Genomic DNA, 20789 nt, shown 5'->3' with positions numbered 1-20789 from the left:
TTCCTTCCTGCCTATGAGGAAGGAAACCCCCACTGTGGACACAAGGCCCACTGCTTCCGCTGGTGCACCCACACACCGGTCCCCATGGCCAAGCTCTCCCGCATCTTTCCTGCAAAACCCCAAGTCGAACTCTGCTTTTAGCTCTTTCTCAGGCAGTCAGAAACACAACATGGGGCACCCGGTTCCCACGCCCTCCCTGACCCTATGGCTGCCCCCTCACCCCTTGAGCTTCCTTAACAAACAGATCACATCTCCCTCCCAGGCAAGAGGTGACGTGACCCTTGTACACAGGCACAGCCGCCTGATAAAGCGGCCTCATGGACCGCAGTACGAATTCGAAACTTGACAATTTCTTACAAATTCAAGATGCAACCCTGGAAGTGGAGGAATAAGGGAGAAATGGCTTCCTGGCTACCAGCCATCTGGGACTTGGCCGGAGCCGAGCCCGGGTCCGCTGGGAGGGACACCCACACGTGCCTGCAGGACCTGGGAAGTGTCGTGGGGCTCCTTGTGGTTTCTGAATATCTGAGACAATAATCTCTGCTGTGACTTATTGGTCTTTCCACTCGTCCATCCCACTATCCTAAGGCATTTACTCTTCTTAGTCCCAAGCCAATGGCTCACAGGAGAACACTCAAAAATGCCAGAGGGTTCACTTGGCACAAAAGACAAAATTGATTCTTAACCACTATTTAAGTAAATTTAGAACCTAAAGTTACTGGTTATTTAAAAGTGGCTGCCTATTCCCTCTTACACACTTGCTTTTAAAACAAGGCAAGGCTTTCCACAGGCTGTCTCTAGCCCTTGGGGGATTTTGAATCACCCGGCCCTGCCCCATCAGTAGGGCCAGAGCTGCCGCAGCGAAGGCTGGCTGGCCGGCCGTCCAGCAGCAGCCAGGAGGGAGCCAGCTGGGCCTCTGGGCCTTGCGTCCCTGCTCTCCAGAGGAGCTTGCTGACCGAGTGGTAACGCCTCCTCTTGCCCATGGCTTTTGTTGCAGGGGGCAGGTTGAGAAAGGACTTTCCTGCTCAAGACAATGTTTAAGTTGGAAATTGACAAATTTCACTGAGGAAGCTCAAATTTGGGAGAGAAAACTATGAAAAACTCCCCAGATTTCTCTTAGTGCCTCATCCACCCGGTCAGGACCCACCACTCCAGTCCCCTCCCCTCCTGCCCCTCTTGTCCCACCCAGGTCCACAGGAGCCAGTACCGGCCCGGTCTGAGGGGAATGGGAGGAACTGCCTGCCCTGTGCAGCACCCTCTTCTCCTCAAGCTGGTCCTCCCGCCTGCAGGAGAGGGGCTCTGCTGGCTGTCAAAGAGGGGGCAGGTGTCAGAGGAGCGGAAGCCTGCGCCTCCCCAGCACCTGACACCCAGCAGGGGCCCCAGGCAGCCTCCCAGACAGGCAGATAGGATCCCCACACCAGCAGAAACTGGAAGAACGAGAAATGGACAGGAGCCTGGCAGGGTGAGGGGTGGAAGAGACAGGCACCACTGGCTCCTTTGTGCCCATGTCAGAGTTTTTAAAAGGAACAATATCCTCCTCTTACCCTCACCCAAATGTCTCTTAGGTAGGTCACCTGTCAGTGCACCAGCAGCCCCTCCTTTACTGCAGCCGGTGCAGCTGAGGATGCTGAAGGGCAGGAAGAACCAGGAAGCGCCCAGTGTCAAGTGTGAGTCACGCAGTGAGCAGTGCAAGAGAACTGCAAGGGCACCGTAACCTTCCCCATAAAGGCCACTCTCCTGGGAGCAGCCACTCTCCACTGAGGCCAAATACAAAGTCCTGGGTTTTGAAACTTCTCAATGCCTCAGAAGCCTTTGAAACGGAATTTCTAAAACTAGGTAGGAACATAAAACTGCACCTGGAGTGTTGGTTCCTAATCTCTCCATCTGGCAGACTCCAAAGTTGACGGTTCATGGGCCGCTACCTTAGAACATGAACATTTAGGAACAAAGGGCCATGTCTAACCATCGGTAGAGAGCATGTCATCATTCTCACGGGCTGTAATGCATCAATGGAGGAGGTGCCCCTTGAAGGCCACCCAGGACCTCCTGTAGCAGAACTCGGCCACTGCGACCACAGGTGACAGACAGCACTCGCGTTACGGAGCATGACGGGTGAGGTGTGGGTGGGCCTTCCCGGGAGGGCGCACTGAGAGCGCACAGAGCCTCACACATCAGAGAGCTGAACATCCAGATCTTCACTTCGCTGAATGGCATTCACTACTCAAACCAGCATATGTTATCAGCATCGCTATATTTAATTACAAAAGTGTGCAAAATAGAACAAACCTAAATGACCAAAATAAGTTAACAAACCAGATAATCGTCATCTTGACATAAAACACAGAGTTCAAAGAACCATCGCATCGTGTGAAAGCTGGGATTTGAAACTCCTACACAGCTGAGAAGGGTCATAGGGACTCAGAATCAAACACTGCAATTTCCCATGGGAGCAGCGGGTCCATCCAGTGGGCACCTGGGCCCAGGGGTGAGGTGCTGGGATGGAAGCCTGAGGGCCAGGCTAGTATCAGCATCCCAAGAAGGACCCTGGAAGGACCACCTTCCGACAATAAGGGGGCACTCCGTAGTTGGACTTCCCCTCTAGGTGAAAACCAAACCCGGACCACGGGTGTGTGTGTGTGTGTGTGTGTGTGTGTGTGTGTGTGTGTGTATGGGATGGGGAGGGTCTGTCAGTTTGTACAAAACAAAGCTAAAGAGGCTGCCCAGGGCCTACAATCGTGAGCCTTCGTGACCAAAAAAAACCCCCAAGAAATAAAAACAAAACAAAACCTGCCCCAAAACAAAAGAAAATGAAACCTCTTTTTTCTTCTTGGGAAAAAAAACAAGCAAAAGCGCACTGGACAGAAAAGGTCTTGGCTTCCGTGGCAAGAGGCACTTCTGACACGTGCGGTGGGCAACCTCGGCCCGCAGTTCACAGGAACCGCCCAGGCTTGAGGAACGTGGGTATTTTATTTAGTGCACAGAATCTCAATCAAAGTGGTACAAACTGCTTCTTTGAAAAAAGATGTTTATTAAACAATTTTAATTGTCATAAAATGACTAAAATGGGTTTTAAAAATTAAGGCTCTTCTCTTTCTGTGGATTGCCAGAACAATGTAAAAATAATATCAATCAACCCTGCTGAACGCTTTGTTCCTAAAGTTAAATTTCATAGATTCCTAAACATTTTATGATTAAGATAAAAAACTGGACTATAAATGACAGTCAGTGGCCGTCCGTGCTGAACACGCTCTGATCAGGTGTACAATTTTCTAATTGAGTAGTTAAGCAAAAATATTCCAGTTAAAGCAGAAATTTTAATTTTAGCTTTTTAATTCATTGTTTCCCCCACACTGTCATGATTTTCCTAAAATCGAAATAGTCTAAGACAGGAGCGCTCACCTCGGGACTCTATATACTCCCAGGAGGGTGACGGACTTGGCTGGCAATTAGTTTGATTATATTTTTAAACGTTCTAAGGTGAATTATCAAATGATTCAGAATTACATGGCATGCAGTATCCAAAAGTATGGCTCTGATGCATTTAGATTTACATTAAGAAGTGTCATTCATTCATTGTACACCCACCCCTCCCACAAGGAAAAAAATCACTACCTACTCAAGTTCTCGGTCTGGTGCAGCGTTAAGGATTCAAACTTACCACTTTCCCAGGCCTTCCCCATGTGCAAACAAACCCCTCCTGACAAGCAGTGACTACACAGTCTTCAAGAAAAATCAACACAGTCAGCCTTTCGTGTGCTATCTTTTTACAGATGAGCGGCTCTAACAAGGGAACGTCTTCCATTCGAGGACACAGGGGCGTGCCCAGAGTTTTAGCTGGGTCCGTTTTGGTTTTGGTAACTAGGTTCAGTTTGTCACTGCTCTTGCTAGCAATGTGTCCCATGCTATGGTTTCGCTTGTGATCTTTCTCGTGGTGCCGGTCCTTCCGATCGTGTAGGGAGAGTGTTGCGAATTTGCTGACCCCAGACGCGATGGCCCCATCGGCGACGTTGCTCTTGCTGCCGGCGTTGGAGACAGTGGAATGTGGGAGGCTATTGGACCGCGGTAGAGGGGGAGGCGCAGAGCTGCCAGGCGTCGAGACGCTGTTCCCAGTGCTCCCGGCTGGAGGGCTTGTGGCATTCATGACATTTGTGTGTGTCCGTGCCCTGGAGAGGGGCTGGTGAGGGAAAAGGATATCTTCCGTGAGGTCCCACAAGCAGAGCTGCGTGTCCTGGCCCACAGAGCCAAACCGATACGTGACACTGACGGGGCGGCTCTCCGTGGAATTCCGCTTGGACAGCCTGGACTGGGTACTGTTTGCTCGGTCTCTGCCGAAGTGGAGCAGGTCCTGGAAGTCCTCGTCACTGCCACTGAACTCCATAGGGTCGCTTTCTTCTACACTCGTGGTGTAGGGGTCAAACGCCACCACGCTGACCCAAGACTTGTGCCCGTGGCCTCGAGCTATCACTCGGCCGTCTACAAAAGACCAGACTGTCACCAGATCATCCTCGCCCCCCGTGACGATGTACTTGCCGTCCGGGCTCCAACACACGCACAGCAAGCCTCCAAAGTAGCTTTTCATGGTGCCGTGCAGCTCCACAGAGTCAAAGTTGAACACCCGCAGAAACCCGTCCTGGCTCACGCACGCCAAGAACTTGCCATCTGGGGAGAAAGCAAACTCGTTGAGGGCCCCCTCGCCCACCGTCCACTTGAGGAGAGGGTTCCTCGTGGATTTGCTCTTGCAAGTGTGCACGGCGAAGCTCTCGCCCTGCTTCAGGAGCTGGTAGTGGGGGGCTGTGGTGCCACAAGAGTGCTCCACATTATACAGGTACATGTTCCCACTCGAATGGGCTACTAGGAAAAGGCTTTCCGAACCGGGAACCCATTTGACACAGGTTACTCGTGACTTGTCTATTAGTCTCTGTGAAGACAAAGGAGAACACGTTATCACAATGGGGAGCTTAACGGTCTATGTTCCAGCAAGAAAGCTGTCTGCTGCTCAGTGACAAGGGACAAGTCACCCGGACATGTCACACTCTCCCATGGCCGACCAGGCCCGTGAAAAGCATTCTGGCCGCTTGAACAATGACTTTCTAGAACTGCACTTGGGTGTGAGGCCACTGGCCTTCACAGAGGGAGCTGGTTATTCAGCAGTCACTGTGCCAGGCGCTGGGACACACAGGAGAGGGACAGCCCCTGAGCACTTGACATTTCTCCCACTAGGAGAGTCAGGATCTACGAGTCACTGCACCTACACAGCGTCCTCTGTGAGGACCCAGGGAACCTCTCAGTGCTGGCCTCGAGTTTTAGCTCACCGTCAGTCATGAGCGGACTACACCTGCCCCTGCTTGAGCTGTTCCCAGGTGGGGAGGCCCCTGCCAGCAGCACACAGGACTTCAACACACACACCCCAGCTCCACTGCGGCCCTGGAGCAGAGACTTCCTCCTTGGGGCCGCTGTCCTGTGAGTCCCTTACAGGCAATCCTTCCACATCTCCTCTGGAACACAGTGGTGTTTAAGAAACAGGTAATAAAGAATTTAAAGGAAAAAAAATAAAAAAGGACAGGTAGGTGACTAGTTCAAGAGTATGGGCCCGATCACGGCCCCTCTACTCTCTGCTCACTACTGGTCCACTGACCAACCATTCCTTTAACAGGCACAGATTAGGAGAGTCTTGCCTCTCAAACCAAGAAAAGGCCAAAAGTAAAATCCACCCGAAGGCACAGCACCTCCCCTGCCTGCAGAGCTGGAGGCCATAGGCCCAGCAGCCCCCACAGGGTGGCCATGCCCCAAATCACATTAGCAGCAACAATCTGGAAGTCCCCAAGTTCTCAGACTCCTATTGCCAAACACCCTCTGAAGCCACCCCTCTAACAACTGGTGCCTTCACTTCGCTGGCTGGGACCCCTGAACCCCGCCAAGAGCAGGGCACCTTCTCCCTCATCAGTCTGCCGTGTGTGCTGCACTTTTACAGAAAATTAAAAACCTGAGGTTTTCAAGGAGATTGATGAACCATGCGGCCTAAGAGCCAGCGCTGCTCCGGCAGGGCTCCCAAAGGCCTGTCACCATTTCATCCACACAAGGTCACAGAGAACGTGCAAGGCCAGGCCAGACCTTGCTGTTCCCATCAGGCCCAGGCTGCTCCAGCATTCCTGACCCCATAAAGGTGACTGGGCTGCTAGCCCAAAGTCTAAGGGTGGCCACTTCTCACCCGCCATGGGTGGCTTGGTCAGGCGGCCCAGCACATCCCATGTCACCACAACCAAGTCAAACCTGTTTTCCCACGATCACGCTACCGTCACTCCATCACAAGTGCAACTTTTTCTTTAATCTCACCCAAGCATATTTTGTCCATTGATTTCTAGAGAGAGTGGAGGGGAGGGAAGAGAGGGAGAGATGAGGAGGAGAAGGGAAGGAGGAGGGGGAGAGGAAGAGAGAGAGAGAGAGAGAGAGAGAGAGAGAGAGAGAGAGAGAGAGAGAGACTGATAGCCTCATCCAGTGCGCCTACTGGGGCTGGGGAACCTGCATGCAACCCAGGTGCCTTTAACCTGGAATGGAACCCTCCACCCTTCAATCTGGGGCCCATACTCTAACCAATGAGCCAAACCAGCCAGGGCTAAGGACAGACATAAAAACTTCTAGCACTATGGTTAGGAGAAGATTTTACTCTTGTCTTAAACAAACACAATATGATTCCATTAGAACTTTAAATTACAATACTGTCGAGTAAGAACCGTGCTGCTCTGCAGCTCTGAGGTATGAAGGATAGCTACAGCCCCATCATACACGAGGTGCTACCGGGATGACAAGCATAGTGAAGGGCTTCGTTCTATATTAAGGAGCTCACTGCGACTACTGTACATGGACATGTCACTGTACCTCACGGAAGAAAACCTGAGCCCACATCCTGTGTCCTGTGGGCACCTGTGCACACTCCAGCACTTGTGCATCAGGCATGCCAGTTTAAGCAACTGCAAACCAAAACGGTACAATGACCACGGGTCCAACTCTGCCTGTTTGTGTGCTCAAGCACAGGGACAAGTATGGAGAACCTACTGTGCATGCCAGGCCCAGGCCCAAGCTCTGTACATGCTCTTTAGTCTTTACAATAGCCTGCAAGGCTAGCTTTCGTTTCTTTATTAGATAATACATTCATAATTCATATAAAACGTACAGTAGGAGCCTCACTCACATCGGCCTGTCACTCCTAGCAGCTTCTCGCTTCTCTGTCCAGTGCCCTCATGCGTGGACAAGCATATGAACCCACGCACCCTTGTTTTTCATGCCAGAATACACCATGCACGGTCTGCACCCCTGCCTTCTCACCCAGAGACTTCTGCACATCTGCCTGCATGGGCACAAAAGCAGCTTTTTCACGCTGCAGAGTATGCAATTACATGAGTATACTATAGTTTAAGAGTCCCTGGCTAGCAGGCATTTATCCTAACATATATAAAGAGCTAAGTGCCGTCATGACCGAACAGGTAACCAGTCACCATGAAGTGCATGGAGCACCTCTCGGTTCCCCCTGCCCCAGGCCCTAGCCGCTCACCACAAGGGGGGGCTGGCGGTGGGGCAGGACTGGGGACTGTTGAGCGGCGGTGGCAGGCTGCTTCGCGGGGTGGCTGTAAGCTTAGTGGAGAAGTTTCTCAAAGCAGTTGCGGGGCGGGGGAATTTCGCAGAATAGTCGCAGGGTGGGCGGAGCCTCACGGAGCAGTGGCAGGACGGGGTGAGTTTCACAAGCGTCCAGCGGCAAGCTTCACAGAGCAGTGGAGGGGCAGGGAGAGCCTTGCGGAGCAGTTGAGGGGCCGCGAGCATTGCAGAGCGTCCCGGGGCAGGGAGCTTCACATAGCATCGCAGGGCGGCAGAGGCCATGCGACGGAGGACAGGCTAGGCTTAGGGACCTTAACCGCGCACGATTTCATGCACACTGGGCCTCTAGTATATAATAAAAACCTAATATGCCAAGTGTCCAGTTGTCCGTTCAACCAATCAAAGCATAATATGCTAATGATATGCTAAGGCCGCTCAACTGCTCACTATGATGAGCACTGACCATCAGGAGGCAGTCGACTGGTTGACCAGTCACTATGATGTGCATTGACCACCAGGGGGCAGACGCTCCAACTGATAGGTTAGCTTGCTGCTGGGGTCCAGCCGATCAGGACTGAGCAAGATTGGCCAGACACACCCTGGAGCCCTCCCGCGGTCCCTCCCTGGCTGGTCAACCTCCTGTGTCCCGCCCGGCCCCAGTAGTGCACCGGTGGGGTCCCTCGGCCTGGCCTGTGCCTTCTCACATTCCAGGACCCTTCGGGGGAATGTCAGAGAGCCGGTTTCGGCCCGATCCCGCAGGCCAGGCTGAGGGACCCCACTTGTGCATGAATTCATGCACCGGGCCTGTAGTGTAGCAATAACACCCTTATACATAGGGCAGTTTTCACATGTACCAGGTGTACCGGTTAATAATGTGGATTTTTTTCCATAGATGGAGTTACACATATGTTGATATATATGCGATTTGATATGTATGCTATTTTGTTGTATTGACAACAAGCTTCAAAACTTCATATGTAAAATTTTCTGAAGGTGTTAACATCATATTTTTATGCTTAAAAATGTCAAATTTTGTGCCAAAAAAAAGAGCATTTGCGGGAAGTTTTAATTCATTACTTTATTTTGAAGAAACGTGCTGCTGAAAGTTACCGTATACTTCGGGAAGCTTATGGTGAACATGCTCCATCTCAAGATACTTGTGTATGCTGCTTTAAATGCTTTAAAAGTGATGATTTCTATGTGAAAGACAAAGAACGTCCAGGTCAACTGAAAAAGTTTGAAGACCAACAATTACAAGCATTATTGGATGAAGATGTGTGTCAAACTCAAAAACAATCTGCAGAAAGATTAAACATTGCTCAGCAAACAACTTCTGATCGTTTACAAGCAATGGGAAAGATTTTAAAGGAAGGAAAATGGGTGCCACGTCAATTGAACGAAAGACAAATGGAAAACCAAAAAGTCATCAGTAAAATGTTATTCAGAGGCATTAAAGAAAGTCTTTTTGCATCCAATTGTGACTGGCGATGAAAAATGGATTTATTTTGAGAATCCCAAATGCACAAAATCATGGGTTGATCCAGATCAACCATCAACATCGACTGTAAAGCCAAAATCACTTCAGATAGAAAACAATGCTCTGCATTTGGTGGGATCAGGAAGGTGTGATGTATTATGAGCTTCTAAAACCAGGTGACACCATTAATACTGATCGCTACAGACAACAAATAATCAATTTGAACCATGCTTTGATCGTGAAACGACCAGAATGGGGCAGAAGACTCGGCAAAGTAATTTTGCTTCATGATAACGCACCATCACACACTTCAAAACCAGTTAAAGACACGTTAAAAGATCTTGCCTGGGAAGTATTAACCCACCCACTGTATTCACCAGACCTTGCTCCTTCAGATTACCACTTGTTCCGATTGATGGCACACGCACTTTCTGAGCAGCACTACAAAACATACGAAGAAGTGGAAAATTGAGTCTCTGAATGGTTTGCCTCAAATCAAGAAAAGTTCTATTGGGGCGGTATCCACAAATTACTTGAAAGATGGGGGAAATATGTAGCTAGTGATAGACATTACTTTGAGTAAAGCACTTTTGATGTTTCTCTTGAAATTATCGTGTTTTCTTTGATTATAAAATCCACATTATTAACCGGTACACCTGATATGAATATACCTGCAGGGTAAAGTCCCAGTGGAATAGCTGGGTCAAAAGGTATATGCGTTTATAATTTTTATAGATATTGCCAAATTACCTCCCATGGAAGACAATACTACTCCCATCAGCAGTGTAAGTAGGAGCATCCATTTCCCCATAGGAAGGTAGGTATCACTGCTGTATTATCCACACTGATTAAACAGACAGACACCCCTTCTGGCATGAAATTTATCTTCAAGTGGGATAAGAAGATAGTGAAATATACAAGACCTGATGGTAATGAGTGCTGTGCAGAATAAGCCACGGGGCGGGGGGGGGGGGGGGGGTTTGCAATAAAGTGAGGGCGGGGAGGAACTCTAGTGATTTCAATCTCAAACTGAAGAGCCCATAAAAGCCTTTCGGTGGCAGTGAGGGCGGCTGTACGTGGACAGTGAGGATGGCAGACAGCAGGCTGAAAGGACACAGGGAACAGCACCTACAAGGATGCTGAGGCGGGATCAAGGCAGGCACTGGACATCCCAGAGAAGAGAAGAGTCGGGGCAGGGGGGGGGGGGGGGTACTGGGAGAAAGGAAAGCGCAGCACCTGTTCTGGCTGGAGCACCCAGGCAGGGGCAGGGAATTCGGTCTAAAATCGTGAACTGGGACTCAAGGCCATCAGGTCCCAGGCTAAGGGGCTCAGACGATGACCTTGAAGCGCTGTGCTGCCCAAGCACTTGAAATGTGACCGATCTGAGTGAACTGTGCCATGAGAGTAAATACACAATGGATTCTTAAGACTAGAAATTATGGAAACTAGAGTATTCATATCTTTATACTGATTACACTATATGTTGAAATAATATTTTTGATATACTGGATAAAATAAAATCTTACTCTCACATACTTTCTACTGATTTACTGTGCTGTGGCCATTAGAAAAGTTTAAATTGCCTAAGTGGCTGACGCCCTACTCTGCAGGCAGTGCTGCTGCAGACAGTGGGGCACCAAGGTTCCAGAAAGGGAAATGCCAGAATGTGAAATCCGGTAGTTGCACAGAATAGAAGATGGGCTGGGTTGGGGAGGAACCAGTTAGGAGGCCATGACAATTGTCCGAGGACATTAAACTTGACCAGTCGCTGGGTGGCAGGCATGGATTAGGCTGGGTGGAGTAGAAGGTGGAGGATGAAGTGGGCATGTGAGAAGTGATTGGTTTTGAGCCTGAGTGACGGGGAAGGCGGTGAGAGAAAAGGATGAAGAGGAGGGGGAGACTAAGCTGGGAGAAACCCAAGTGCTCTCATCTAGTAGGCAGCTAATGAAAATGAGTGGAAGACAAGGAACAGTGAGAGCCAGGTCTGTGACATCCTAGAGCTCCAAGGAAGAAAAGGAGTGTGAAACTATAAAATCCTACTTACAAGGAAAAAAATTAGGGAAGCAGAGGGAAAGCAGAGAAAGGACCCAGAAGTTCCATGGGGAGACGGTGGGGCTGAGAGGCAGATGCTCTGCTCTGGGCATGAAAATCTTCCCAGGTCAGGGGACAGGACTTGAGGCTCAGAGAGGAAGTGCTCTGGGCAGGCAGGTCAGGGCAGCAAGTCAGGAGATCAGGAAGACACCAGGGAGGGATCAGAAGAGAGAAGTGGAGGGAGGACATTGATGGGAAGGAGCAGAGAGAGCAGGGAGGGGCTGGAGGAACAGCAGGGGAGGCTGAGCTGTTAAGGTTGCTGTGAGGAAATGGCTTTCTAATAAAGAGAGTCAAATTCCAAAATGCTGCAAGGCCTATTTTTGTAATCACTTTCATAAAAAAACAAAATCAAAATCTGGATTCTTCAGAATCTCTTTCCTGGGTTCCCACACCCCAAATTCTCCCAGGTCTTCACTAAAGGCCCCCCACGCTCCCTATCTGAATGGCGACAAAACTGTCCCACTTCCTATATTAATCCAGTGTAAACCAAACACACACCCAAACTACCATTCTGAAAGGCATTAACAGGTAAGATTTTCTAACTGTACTAAACTAGTAAAAAGGAAGCAAGAATAAACATCATTCTGTTGCCAGATTCAAGCATCGCTGCTAAATGAAGCTTCCAAAGCACTTAATCTTTTATTTCACTACCATCACCATGACAAGCTGGAAAAAGTTATTTTGAGGGAGTGGGTGTGCATTTTAAAACGCAGATATTAATTTATAACAAAAATACTAAAACAAGCAATTCAAAAACCGCAGCAGCTGCTGGAAAAGCCATAATGCAGCCACAGTAAGGGCGGCTGCAGGCGTGGCTCCCGCAGGAGACACTAGGAAAGGCTACTTCAAAGCCAAGGAGAAGAGGGTCGGGTGTCATTTTTATCAATGTTAAAACTCTGAGATCGTTATGTGTTCATTTCCTTCCTTTGATTAAAAAAAGCAACAAGAAAAACAAAACTAAGGAATGCGCAGAACCGCTCTTTTGTGACAGAACTGGATAGAAGGTTGCAAGGCCAAGGCCAGACCTGGCCCCCTTCCCCCTCCACGGGCACAGGCACAGGCACAGGAGGAGCCTGAAGCTGGTGGAGTGAGCGAATTCACAGCCTTGGGCTGCCAACAGGGCCCAGGAGTCAGGACCTCCTCTGTGCCCTTCAACTGGACTTGATCTAAAGAGCCTACTCAACGTGCCGGCCCTGTGACAAGGAGAAAATCAAGAACAGAGGGTCTTACTACAGGTCACCTGAGAAAGAAGCCAAGATGACAAGATTTTTTTAGATTTTACATCTTATCCAATAATGAATATATACTTGAAAATCCTTTGAAGTATATTCTATGGCTACAATCCTGAAATAATTAGAATTTTTATAAAGATGAACAAGGCTAAGTTTATCATCATATAGAAACTGCCTATAATTCCTCCGCCCTAATACATCATAACCACTAGTAATAAAAAGTAAACCCCTTATCCCTCGGGGAGCTCCACACAAGGCTGAATGCTCTTATTATGAAGGGAGGCTCCATCTTCTGGGAGTTTATTGGAAGTGCCAAAACACTCTCAAAGGAGGCTCATCAGACACTTTCCAGGGCACGACATATACAAGTGCTATGAACAGAAACTTAAAATCCACTCAGGGACCCAATGATCTGAGGCCAACACTCCTGAGGGAGGCCAGAAAGGACCAGGTACTTCCTTCCTCCAGACTGGCCCTGGTCCAGCAGCCAGGGTCTCCAGTGTGACCGCAATGGCCTGGGAGCAGCCAGCACTCACCTCTGCAAATTGAACTGAACTGAACTGAACAGGTCAGAGGCCAGACGGGGAGGTGAAGGCACCGGCATCTGGACAGTGTGACTCTCAGTCTTACAAAGAAATGAAGTTAACAGTGAGCACTGGGAGTGACAGGTGATGTTCTCCCTCTTCTTGGTACTTCTCTGGGCCCCAATGTTTCTAGAGGCATTTATCATTTTTTTAATGCATAGAGAAAAACTCACATTTTAAGATCTACTTGATTACCACATAGAACTTTTCATCCACCTTTAATCTCAGGTGGATTTATGGAACTTACAATTCCATGCCATCCACCCCACCCAAGTGTGTAGTGTATCTGCATGTACCAGGCACCTCCAGAAAGGAGGCAACATCAGAATAATCAGAATCATCACCACTGGGGCATGCGTGCACCATGCGTGTGGAGCAGTGGCTGAAAATGCTCTGGAGAATGGGCACTTGTGGTGACAGATGCTGCTGTTGTGATAAGCAGCTCCATCCTCAGTCTCCCGCACGTGGACTCTCTGCCTGGCTGCCCTGCTCTGACCTTCTCATTCTGGAAATTGCTATTTCTCCTTCAAAAATGCCAGTATCTCACCTCCCAAGAAGCTGTTCCTTCCAGCCCCTGGGAATGGAACACTCTGAGTTTCCTCTCTACCTAGAATTGACTGAGTACCCACCAGGGCTCGCTCTCCAGGCTCTCTGCTAAATCTTATCTGCACCCCTCTCTCAGGCGGGCACTGTCCTTACCGTTTTCCAGCTGAGAGGAGCTGCAGTGACAGGCTCACAGTAGCAAGCAGTCAGCGAAGGGCTGGTGTATGAACCCAAGGCCTCGGCCTCAGGCTCCACATTCTGAGCCACTGGGCTGAGTCTGCAAATTCGCGGTAATAAACTGATTGTGCTAAAAGCTCCTTTGGAGACAGGATGATGTGATGGCCAGAATCTCGGAGTACAATCAGGACCTGGTCCAGGCACTATTGTTGCTCTTACTAAACTTTCTTCAGACCTTTCTTCTAATCTCAAGGATGTGATTACTATTTATATGCTAACAACTCCCAAATTTTTACCTCTAGTTTTGAGCTTTAGATGATGTATGCAACCACCTACTGGCCTCTCAGGTTTAGTAAGTACAGAATGGAACTGGACCTCTCCTTCCATTCCCCAACACCCACTCCTTCCTTTTATCCAGGATCTCCAGGAACCCACAATTTGTTCATCTCTCTCCCCACCCCCCTACCCCCCGCCCTGATTTGGTTTCCAAGAAGCAGCCAGGGTCATTTTCAAAATCGCCATCTGACTGCCTCATGCTCCTGCTCCCTTCTATGGGACCCCACGGCTCAGGTGAAGACGCAGACCTGGGCCAGACCCCGAGGGGCAAGGCCATCAGTTGGCACCACCCTCCCCAGGTACACCATCCTCTCTCAGTTCTCTGGGCCCCAAGTTCTTCCCCACTCCCAGGCCTTCACCTGCTCTTCTTTCTGCAGGAGCACTCTACCTCCAGTTCCTTACCTGACTGGCCTCCTTTTCATGTGAGGCCCAGATGAAAGCACATGTCCTCTGAGACATGTTCTCTGCCTCCCCATTTACAGTGGCCTCCATTTTCTCTCTCAGGCCCACTGTCTCCTCTTACATCACAAGTCACCATTTGCTGTGTGTTTGTGTCTGTGTGTATATGAGAGAGAGATCTGCCAATGTAGGCCCAGTGCCAGGCACATAGTAGGTAATCAAGGTCTGCCGAATGAATGAAAAAATGGCCACAACTCTAGTTCAAGCCCTCAGCTCTCACCTGGACAGTTACTAGAGCCTCCTCACTGGTCTTGCTACCTTCATTCTCTCTTTCTTCATTCCAATCCACCTTCCACAAGTGCTGACAAGAGCTCTAAAAAAACACATTTGATCCTGTCACTCCCTTGAGTAAAAGCCCAAAGCTTCCCCCACAGCCTCCAGTGTCATATCCAGATTGGTTAGCATGTCACAAAGGGGCTTTTTCAGTCTGGCTGCAGTTTATCTGCCTGGCTCGGACTCCTGCCACTGAGGCCCACACGCTGGGACCTGGCTACACGGGGCTCGGCGCTGTTCCTCCATATGCCAGGTTGTTTAATCCAGCTCTGAATGCCTTTCTCACCTCCTCTGCGTCTGTCAAGACCCAGATATCCAATGTCACGTCTGGAAGCCTTCTTGGCCCTCTTCCACCGAGCTAACTTTTGATTTGATTTTATGATATTTGATACACACTGAAGAATACAGTTAACACATATCCCTGGTACTATGTTCCTAACACTGGGATAACACATGGCGCAGTACACTGTCTGCCCATCTTACTAAACTGAGCGCTCCTGAGAGGACAAGGGCCTGCCCATCCTGCAACCATATATGGTGGGGCTTACTGTCCATGACCAGTACGAGCTTGTGGAATTAAGTTATAGTTCTATCCCTAACACCAAGATGTACCTGACCTGGACAATTCACTTACCTTCCCTTTGACAAGTTCCTCATCTGAAATACTGGGACAATGGGCCCATGCCCCTGGACAGAAAGGCCATCTAAAATGCTCTAAACCAGTGATGGCGAACCTTTTGAGCTCGGCGTGTCAGCATTTTGAAAAATCCTAACTTAACTCTGGTGCCGTGTCACATATAGAAATTTTTTGATATTTGCAACTATAGTAAAACAAAGATTTATATTTTTGATATTTATTTTATATATTTAAATGCCATTTAACAAAGAAAAATCAACCAAAAAAATGAGTTCGTGTGTCACCTCTGACACGCGTGTCATAGGTTCGCCATCACTGCTCTAAACCCTCTAACTGTCATCCCCCTGCAAAGCATGACGATTGTGCCAGCCCACACCTGGGCTCTCTGAGACACACACCTCTGACGACCCTTGCTCTTAGACAGCCCGACCAAAACCTGATGAAAATGTCACCCGCACAGCCAGAGAGCTTCCTCACTGTGAAGGATAATCAGATTCGAGGTGAAGTGCCAAGATGGCATTAATCACACATAGTCCATGCCTTTGAATAGCCATTTTTCAAACAAAATGCAAAAAGAGTGTGAGGAGAAACTATGAGGCCAGAAGGGAGTGGCAAGAAATATTCAAAGTGATAAATAGCAAGGACCTACAACCAAGATTACTCTACCCAGCAAAGCTATCATTTAGAATTGAAGGTCAGATAAAGAGCTTCACAGACAAGAAAAAGCTAAAGGAGTTCATCATCACCAAACCAGTATTATATAAAACACTGAAGGGTATTCTTTAAGAAGAGGAAGAAGAAGAAAAAGGTAAAGATAAAAAATATGAACAACAAAGTGACAATACGTATTTATCAACAACTGAATCTAAAAATCAAATGAATAAAAAATTTGATGAGCAGAATAACTGGTGAATGGAATAGAATCAGGGGCATGGAAATGGAACAGACTGATGATTCTCAGAGGGAAGGGGATGTGGGGGGTTCGGGAAGAGATTAGACAAACATCTTATATGCATATGTACGCATTACCTATGGACACAGACAATAGGGTGGCGAGGGCCTGGGGTGGGGTGGGGTGGGAACCGGGTGGAGGGAAGCTATGGGGGGCCGGGGGGGGGGGGGGGGATGGACATCTGTAATAATCTCAACAATAAAGATTAATTTTTTTAAAAAAGTGTGAGGTGCCCGAGCGTTGACCTATGAACCAGGAGGTCAGTGTTCGATTCCCAGTCAGGGCACATGCCCAGGTTTGCAGATTCAATCCCTAGTCGGGGGTAGGGAGGGGGGGTGCAGGAGGCAGGAGGCAGCTGATCAATGATTCTCTTTCATCACTGATGTTTCTATCTCTCTCTCCCTCTGGTTTCCTCTCTGAAATAAAAATTTAAAAGAAAAAGAACAAAGGGGACATCTGTAATACTTCAACAATAAAGATAAATTTAGAAGAGAAAAAAAAAGAGTATGAGGTAACTTGTGCTTAGATCACTAAGAGCAAGAAGGTGCTTTCTAACCTGCAACTTGCAGGTGTCCAGAGTGAGGGGCAGACCTGGCTGATGTCTGCGTGCTCTCAGGGCCCTGAGACTCCAGAGACCTGTGGTCTCTGGCTCCACCCTCCAGTGATGACACACAAACCCTGTCCTCTAAGTGGCAGTCCACGCCATCCTTGGCCAGAGCAGCCTCCTGACCTTGTTTACCACAGCGCTTTACATGGTCCCAATCCCCTCCCCCTCAGTAACACGCTCCTACCTCCACGCACAAACAAATCCTCACAATTTCTACCAACAGTGCAGAGAAGGATGCTTTTGTGTCCACTCTCCCCCACCAAAAAAGTTAAGTATCATCAACTAACTTAGAAATCACTTCCTCAGATGATATTAGTAAAATATCTAGGTAAATTGAATAATTTTCTGCTTAAGTTTTGTTAGTGGAAAATGGACTTAAATACTTTTCCTCTACAATCTGTCAATCCAGATGGCAACTTTTGTTTCCAGTCAACCCAGATGAAACTAGAAGAGGAGATGGCATGGTTCAAATCAGTTCACCAAGTCCACTGGCAAAGCCACCCAGGAGCAACTTGTACCATAATGACTGCAAAAGAATCAGAATTTTAACTGCAATGTGTTAAGTTGAATATTCTCCCCAAACAAAATTATTTCTTAAAAACCAGAATCTATAATGTGCTTCTGTTCCAAATTAATGGCATTAAGATCATGCATCAGTGCCTGGCCAGTGTGGCTCAGTGGTTGAGCGTTGACCCATGCATCAAAAGGTCACTGGTTCGATTCCCAGTCATGTCAGGGCACATGCCTGGGTTGTGGGCAGCCAATCAATATTTCTCTCTCGTCGATGTTTCCATATCTCTATCCCTTTCCTTCGCCCCCCCCCCCTCAAATCAATAAAAATACATATTTTTTTAAAAATCATGTGACAGTGGGAGACCACATATCCTTCCTGAGAAGAGGGATCCCACTCAACCTGACCCTGTCAGATCAGCGCTGAGGTCACACACAGAGGAGAACCCAGGACTTGTAAATTGGCCAGCCTACACTATCTTTCCCACGGGCTAGGAGAGTCATAGGAAATACCAGAGGGAGAACATTGCAATTCTTGGGGCCAAAAAGCCACTCCAACAGTTTTCACAAACATAACCTATTTGGCAACTTCTACCTGCCACGTTTCACAGTCTTGATGTGTTCCTGAACAGACAGCTCAGATATCTCGGCTCCTTCCAGAATGAAACTGAAGATACTAGAAACCCCAGTACATACTACGACACTGGCAAAAGCTCTGTCGTGTGATCCAATTTTAAGTGCCAGGATTTCTAACTGTGTCAAAGGTGACTTAGCAGCAAATATTTTCAAGAGCAAGAGAATTGCTCCTTAGCCAAAGGACTGTCAGACATACATACCAAAGCTTTAGTGCCATGTAAGCTGCCTAGCTAAATATCAAGCTCCTTGGTCTGCATGAAAATTTCTGGTCATGCGAACAAGGTCTGGAATTCTACATTTTCTTATTTAAATTATAAAAACCAAGTCACAGTCTTACCCCTATCTCCATTATAATGGAGTTTTAAAACACCTGCTACAGACACCTGAGCATGCTCCACAAAAAAACACACACAAAACCGTTATCCCAGGGAAGAACAGGCAAAAGTCAACAAGTTCATTCACCACATTTAAACTGGGTGAGACTAGGTAGGACTAAGAGAGAGAGAAATGGGCTTAGCTCAAAAGTGTAAAATAAGGCCCACTCCCCTTGGTAAGGACATATACATTCTTAAAGGGATTCTTAACAGCTAAGACAGGGTACTACTTACTTCCTCATTAAATAGTTTGCTAGTTTCTTTTTTGATTGGGTCTATAAGCTGGACTTGGCCTGCAGAAAAGCCCACTAGGAGAGAGACACTTTCTGCTGTGGCTGTTAGGTGGTTGAAGTCATGACAAGTAGGCTGTGTTCCTTTGTATATCCTTTTATCTATTGGTTTACTCAAGTCAGCAGCCTGGAGGAGAAAGAGAAAAACACATACGGTAAACAGCACATTGAGATGAGAAATCTAAGTTATACTATTTTATACTCCACTATGATGTCCAATCTTAAAAACAAACAAAAGTACTTAAAATAATTTTTCAGATTTTAGCATTTTATCAAAGCACTTTCACATACCTTAGCCAATTTGACATTGTTAGACTACTCATAAAATGCTTATAACTGTTACTTTCACAACTTATTCTTCTTCAAATATATTTAACTAAGACTCCTGGCCTTCAGGAAAAATCCTCGAGATACTAAATTCAGTATTTGCAAAATGCATTCAAGCATTTTCTAACAGTGCCTCTAACCACCTGAAAGCTCAGACCCTCCATGCTCTTGGGTGAGTCACCTGCAACCCCATGTTCTCACAGTGTGGTCCCCACACCAGAGAGCAGCAGCAACACCTGAACACTTAAAATGCCAGTTTTCAAGCCCACCCAGACCAAATGATCAGACACTAGGGTGGGCCCAGAACTGCATTTAAAGGTTCTGGGTGATTCCAACGTGCTTCCCTCCGGTTTGAGAACCACTGCTGTAAGCAGGCATTCCTTACGAGGTCCCATCCTTCCCCCACCTTCACTCTCAGGTAACTTTCACCCATGGAGCCCATCCTCACTCAAGTGCAGAACATGCATCATCTTTCATCCTAACAATAATCCTTCTAAGTAGACAATATTCCCCCGTTTTACAGATGAGAAAAAAAGTTTTGGGAAGTTAAATAACTCAGCCAAGGTCACCATACCTACCTAGAACGTGGCAGGACTGGATTTGGAACCCAGGTCTGTTGACCATAAAGGAGACAGGGAGAAAACAGTCACACACCCTAAAGGTAAAGGCAAATGACTCTGACTTGGGCTAAATGTGACTTTCCAATGTGCCTCCCTCCTTTTAAGTCAGGTTCTCTTCTTCGTGAGCAATGTCCTGTGCAACCCAATGCGCAGGGCTGTTATGGCTGACATAGAGGAAACCCACCCCTCCCACTCTTGTTCGAAAACCACAGGCGGAGACAACTACACTGCTGACTGCGACCTTTAAATACCACTGGGGCCTGTGCGTTGCTCTGGGGCACACAGCTCTCTACCAATCACCCCTGCCCTGTGTAGCTTCTGAAGATATCCTCTTTCCAAAGAGGCCTGTGCACTCTACCGAGCATTCTCGAGTTTGACTTTTCAGATAACAAATAAAATACTGAGAAATAAGAGAGGACCTCACAATCACAGGCATCCTTGAGCAAACTCAAAACCTGAGCATTTAGAAGCCTAGTCCTGAGTGGTAAGAGTACTCTGGGAGCTCAGGTAGCCAGAGCCAAAACTCAAATTCAAAATATGAACAAATTAAATTATTACAGGATCTCTATGTCAGCATATATAACTCTGGAAATTTGTAAATAAATGTTTGCTTAGGGAACCTTTCCCCTAAAAGAATATATCTAACATTATATGCTAAAATATAAAAATCAAATCAAAGGCAATCCAAAAATTAATAAACATACTAACAAATGAAATGAGCAAAAGAATGTACAATGGCTCTCAGAAACAACAAAGCAAGTAAAAGCACCTTTTCTTACAAGTATTGCAACTAGTTTAAACCTATGGATCCTTTATAATAGCCACACTAGCTTCAGTTCTTTGGCTCACAGGGGTTGGCAAAAATAGGTTTACAGTTGTGAGTACACAAAAGTTTAGTCTATTATTTATTAACTAGAGGCCTGGTGCACAGGGGGTCCCCTCAGCCCAGCCTGCACCCTCTCCAACCCGGGACTGCTTGTGGGATGTCCAACTGCCGGTTTAGGCCCGATCCCATAGGAACTAAACCAGCAGTCAGACATCCCTCTCACAATCTGGGACTGCTGGCTCCCAACC

The 20789-nt window shown here is 47.7% G+C and overlaps 1 protein-coding gene across 24 annotated transcripts in view; it reads right to left on the bottom strand.

Annotated features, from left to right (window-relative positions):
* Nucleotides 1–2234: 2234 nt before the first annotated feature.
* The window catches only part of WDR20 (WD repeat domain 20), a 58487-nt gene continuing 39932 nt past the window's right edge, over nucleotides 2235–20789 (bottom strand). For 5 of the 24 annotated variants that reach the window (XM_059686816.1, XM_059686847.1, XM_059686865.1 and 2 more), the window contains 2 exons: nucleotides 18713–18895; nucleotides 2235–4918 (listed from right to left, as the gene is read on the bottom strand). In XM_059686816.1, coding sequence (XP_059542799.1) covers nucleotides 3641–4918; nucleotides 18713–18895 — 1461 coding nt within the window. In that variant the 3' untranslated portion in view covers nucleotides 2235–3640. The other 19 variants (XR_009451804.1, XR_009451807.1, XR_009451806.1 and 16 more) reach the window with 16 other exon arrangements.

The sequence above is a fragment of the Myotis daubentonii genome, chromosome 1 (genome assembly GCF_963259705.1).
Source record: "Myotis daubentonii chromosome 1, mMyoDau2.1, whole genome shotgun sequence".
Classification (NCBI taxonomy): Eukaryota; Metazoa; Chordata; class Mammalia; order Chiroptera; family Vespertilionidae; genus Myotis; species Myotis daubentonii.
Note: the sequence above shows the minus strand (reverse complement) of the source record. Positions and strands in the feature narration are given on the sequence as shown.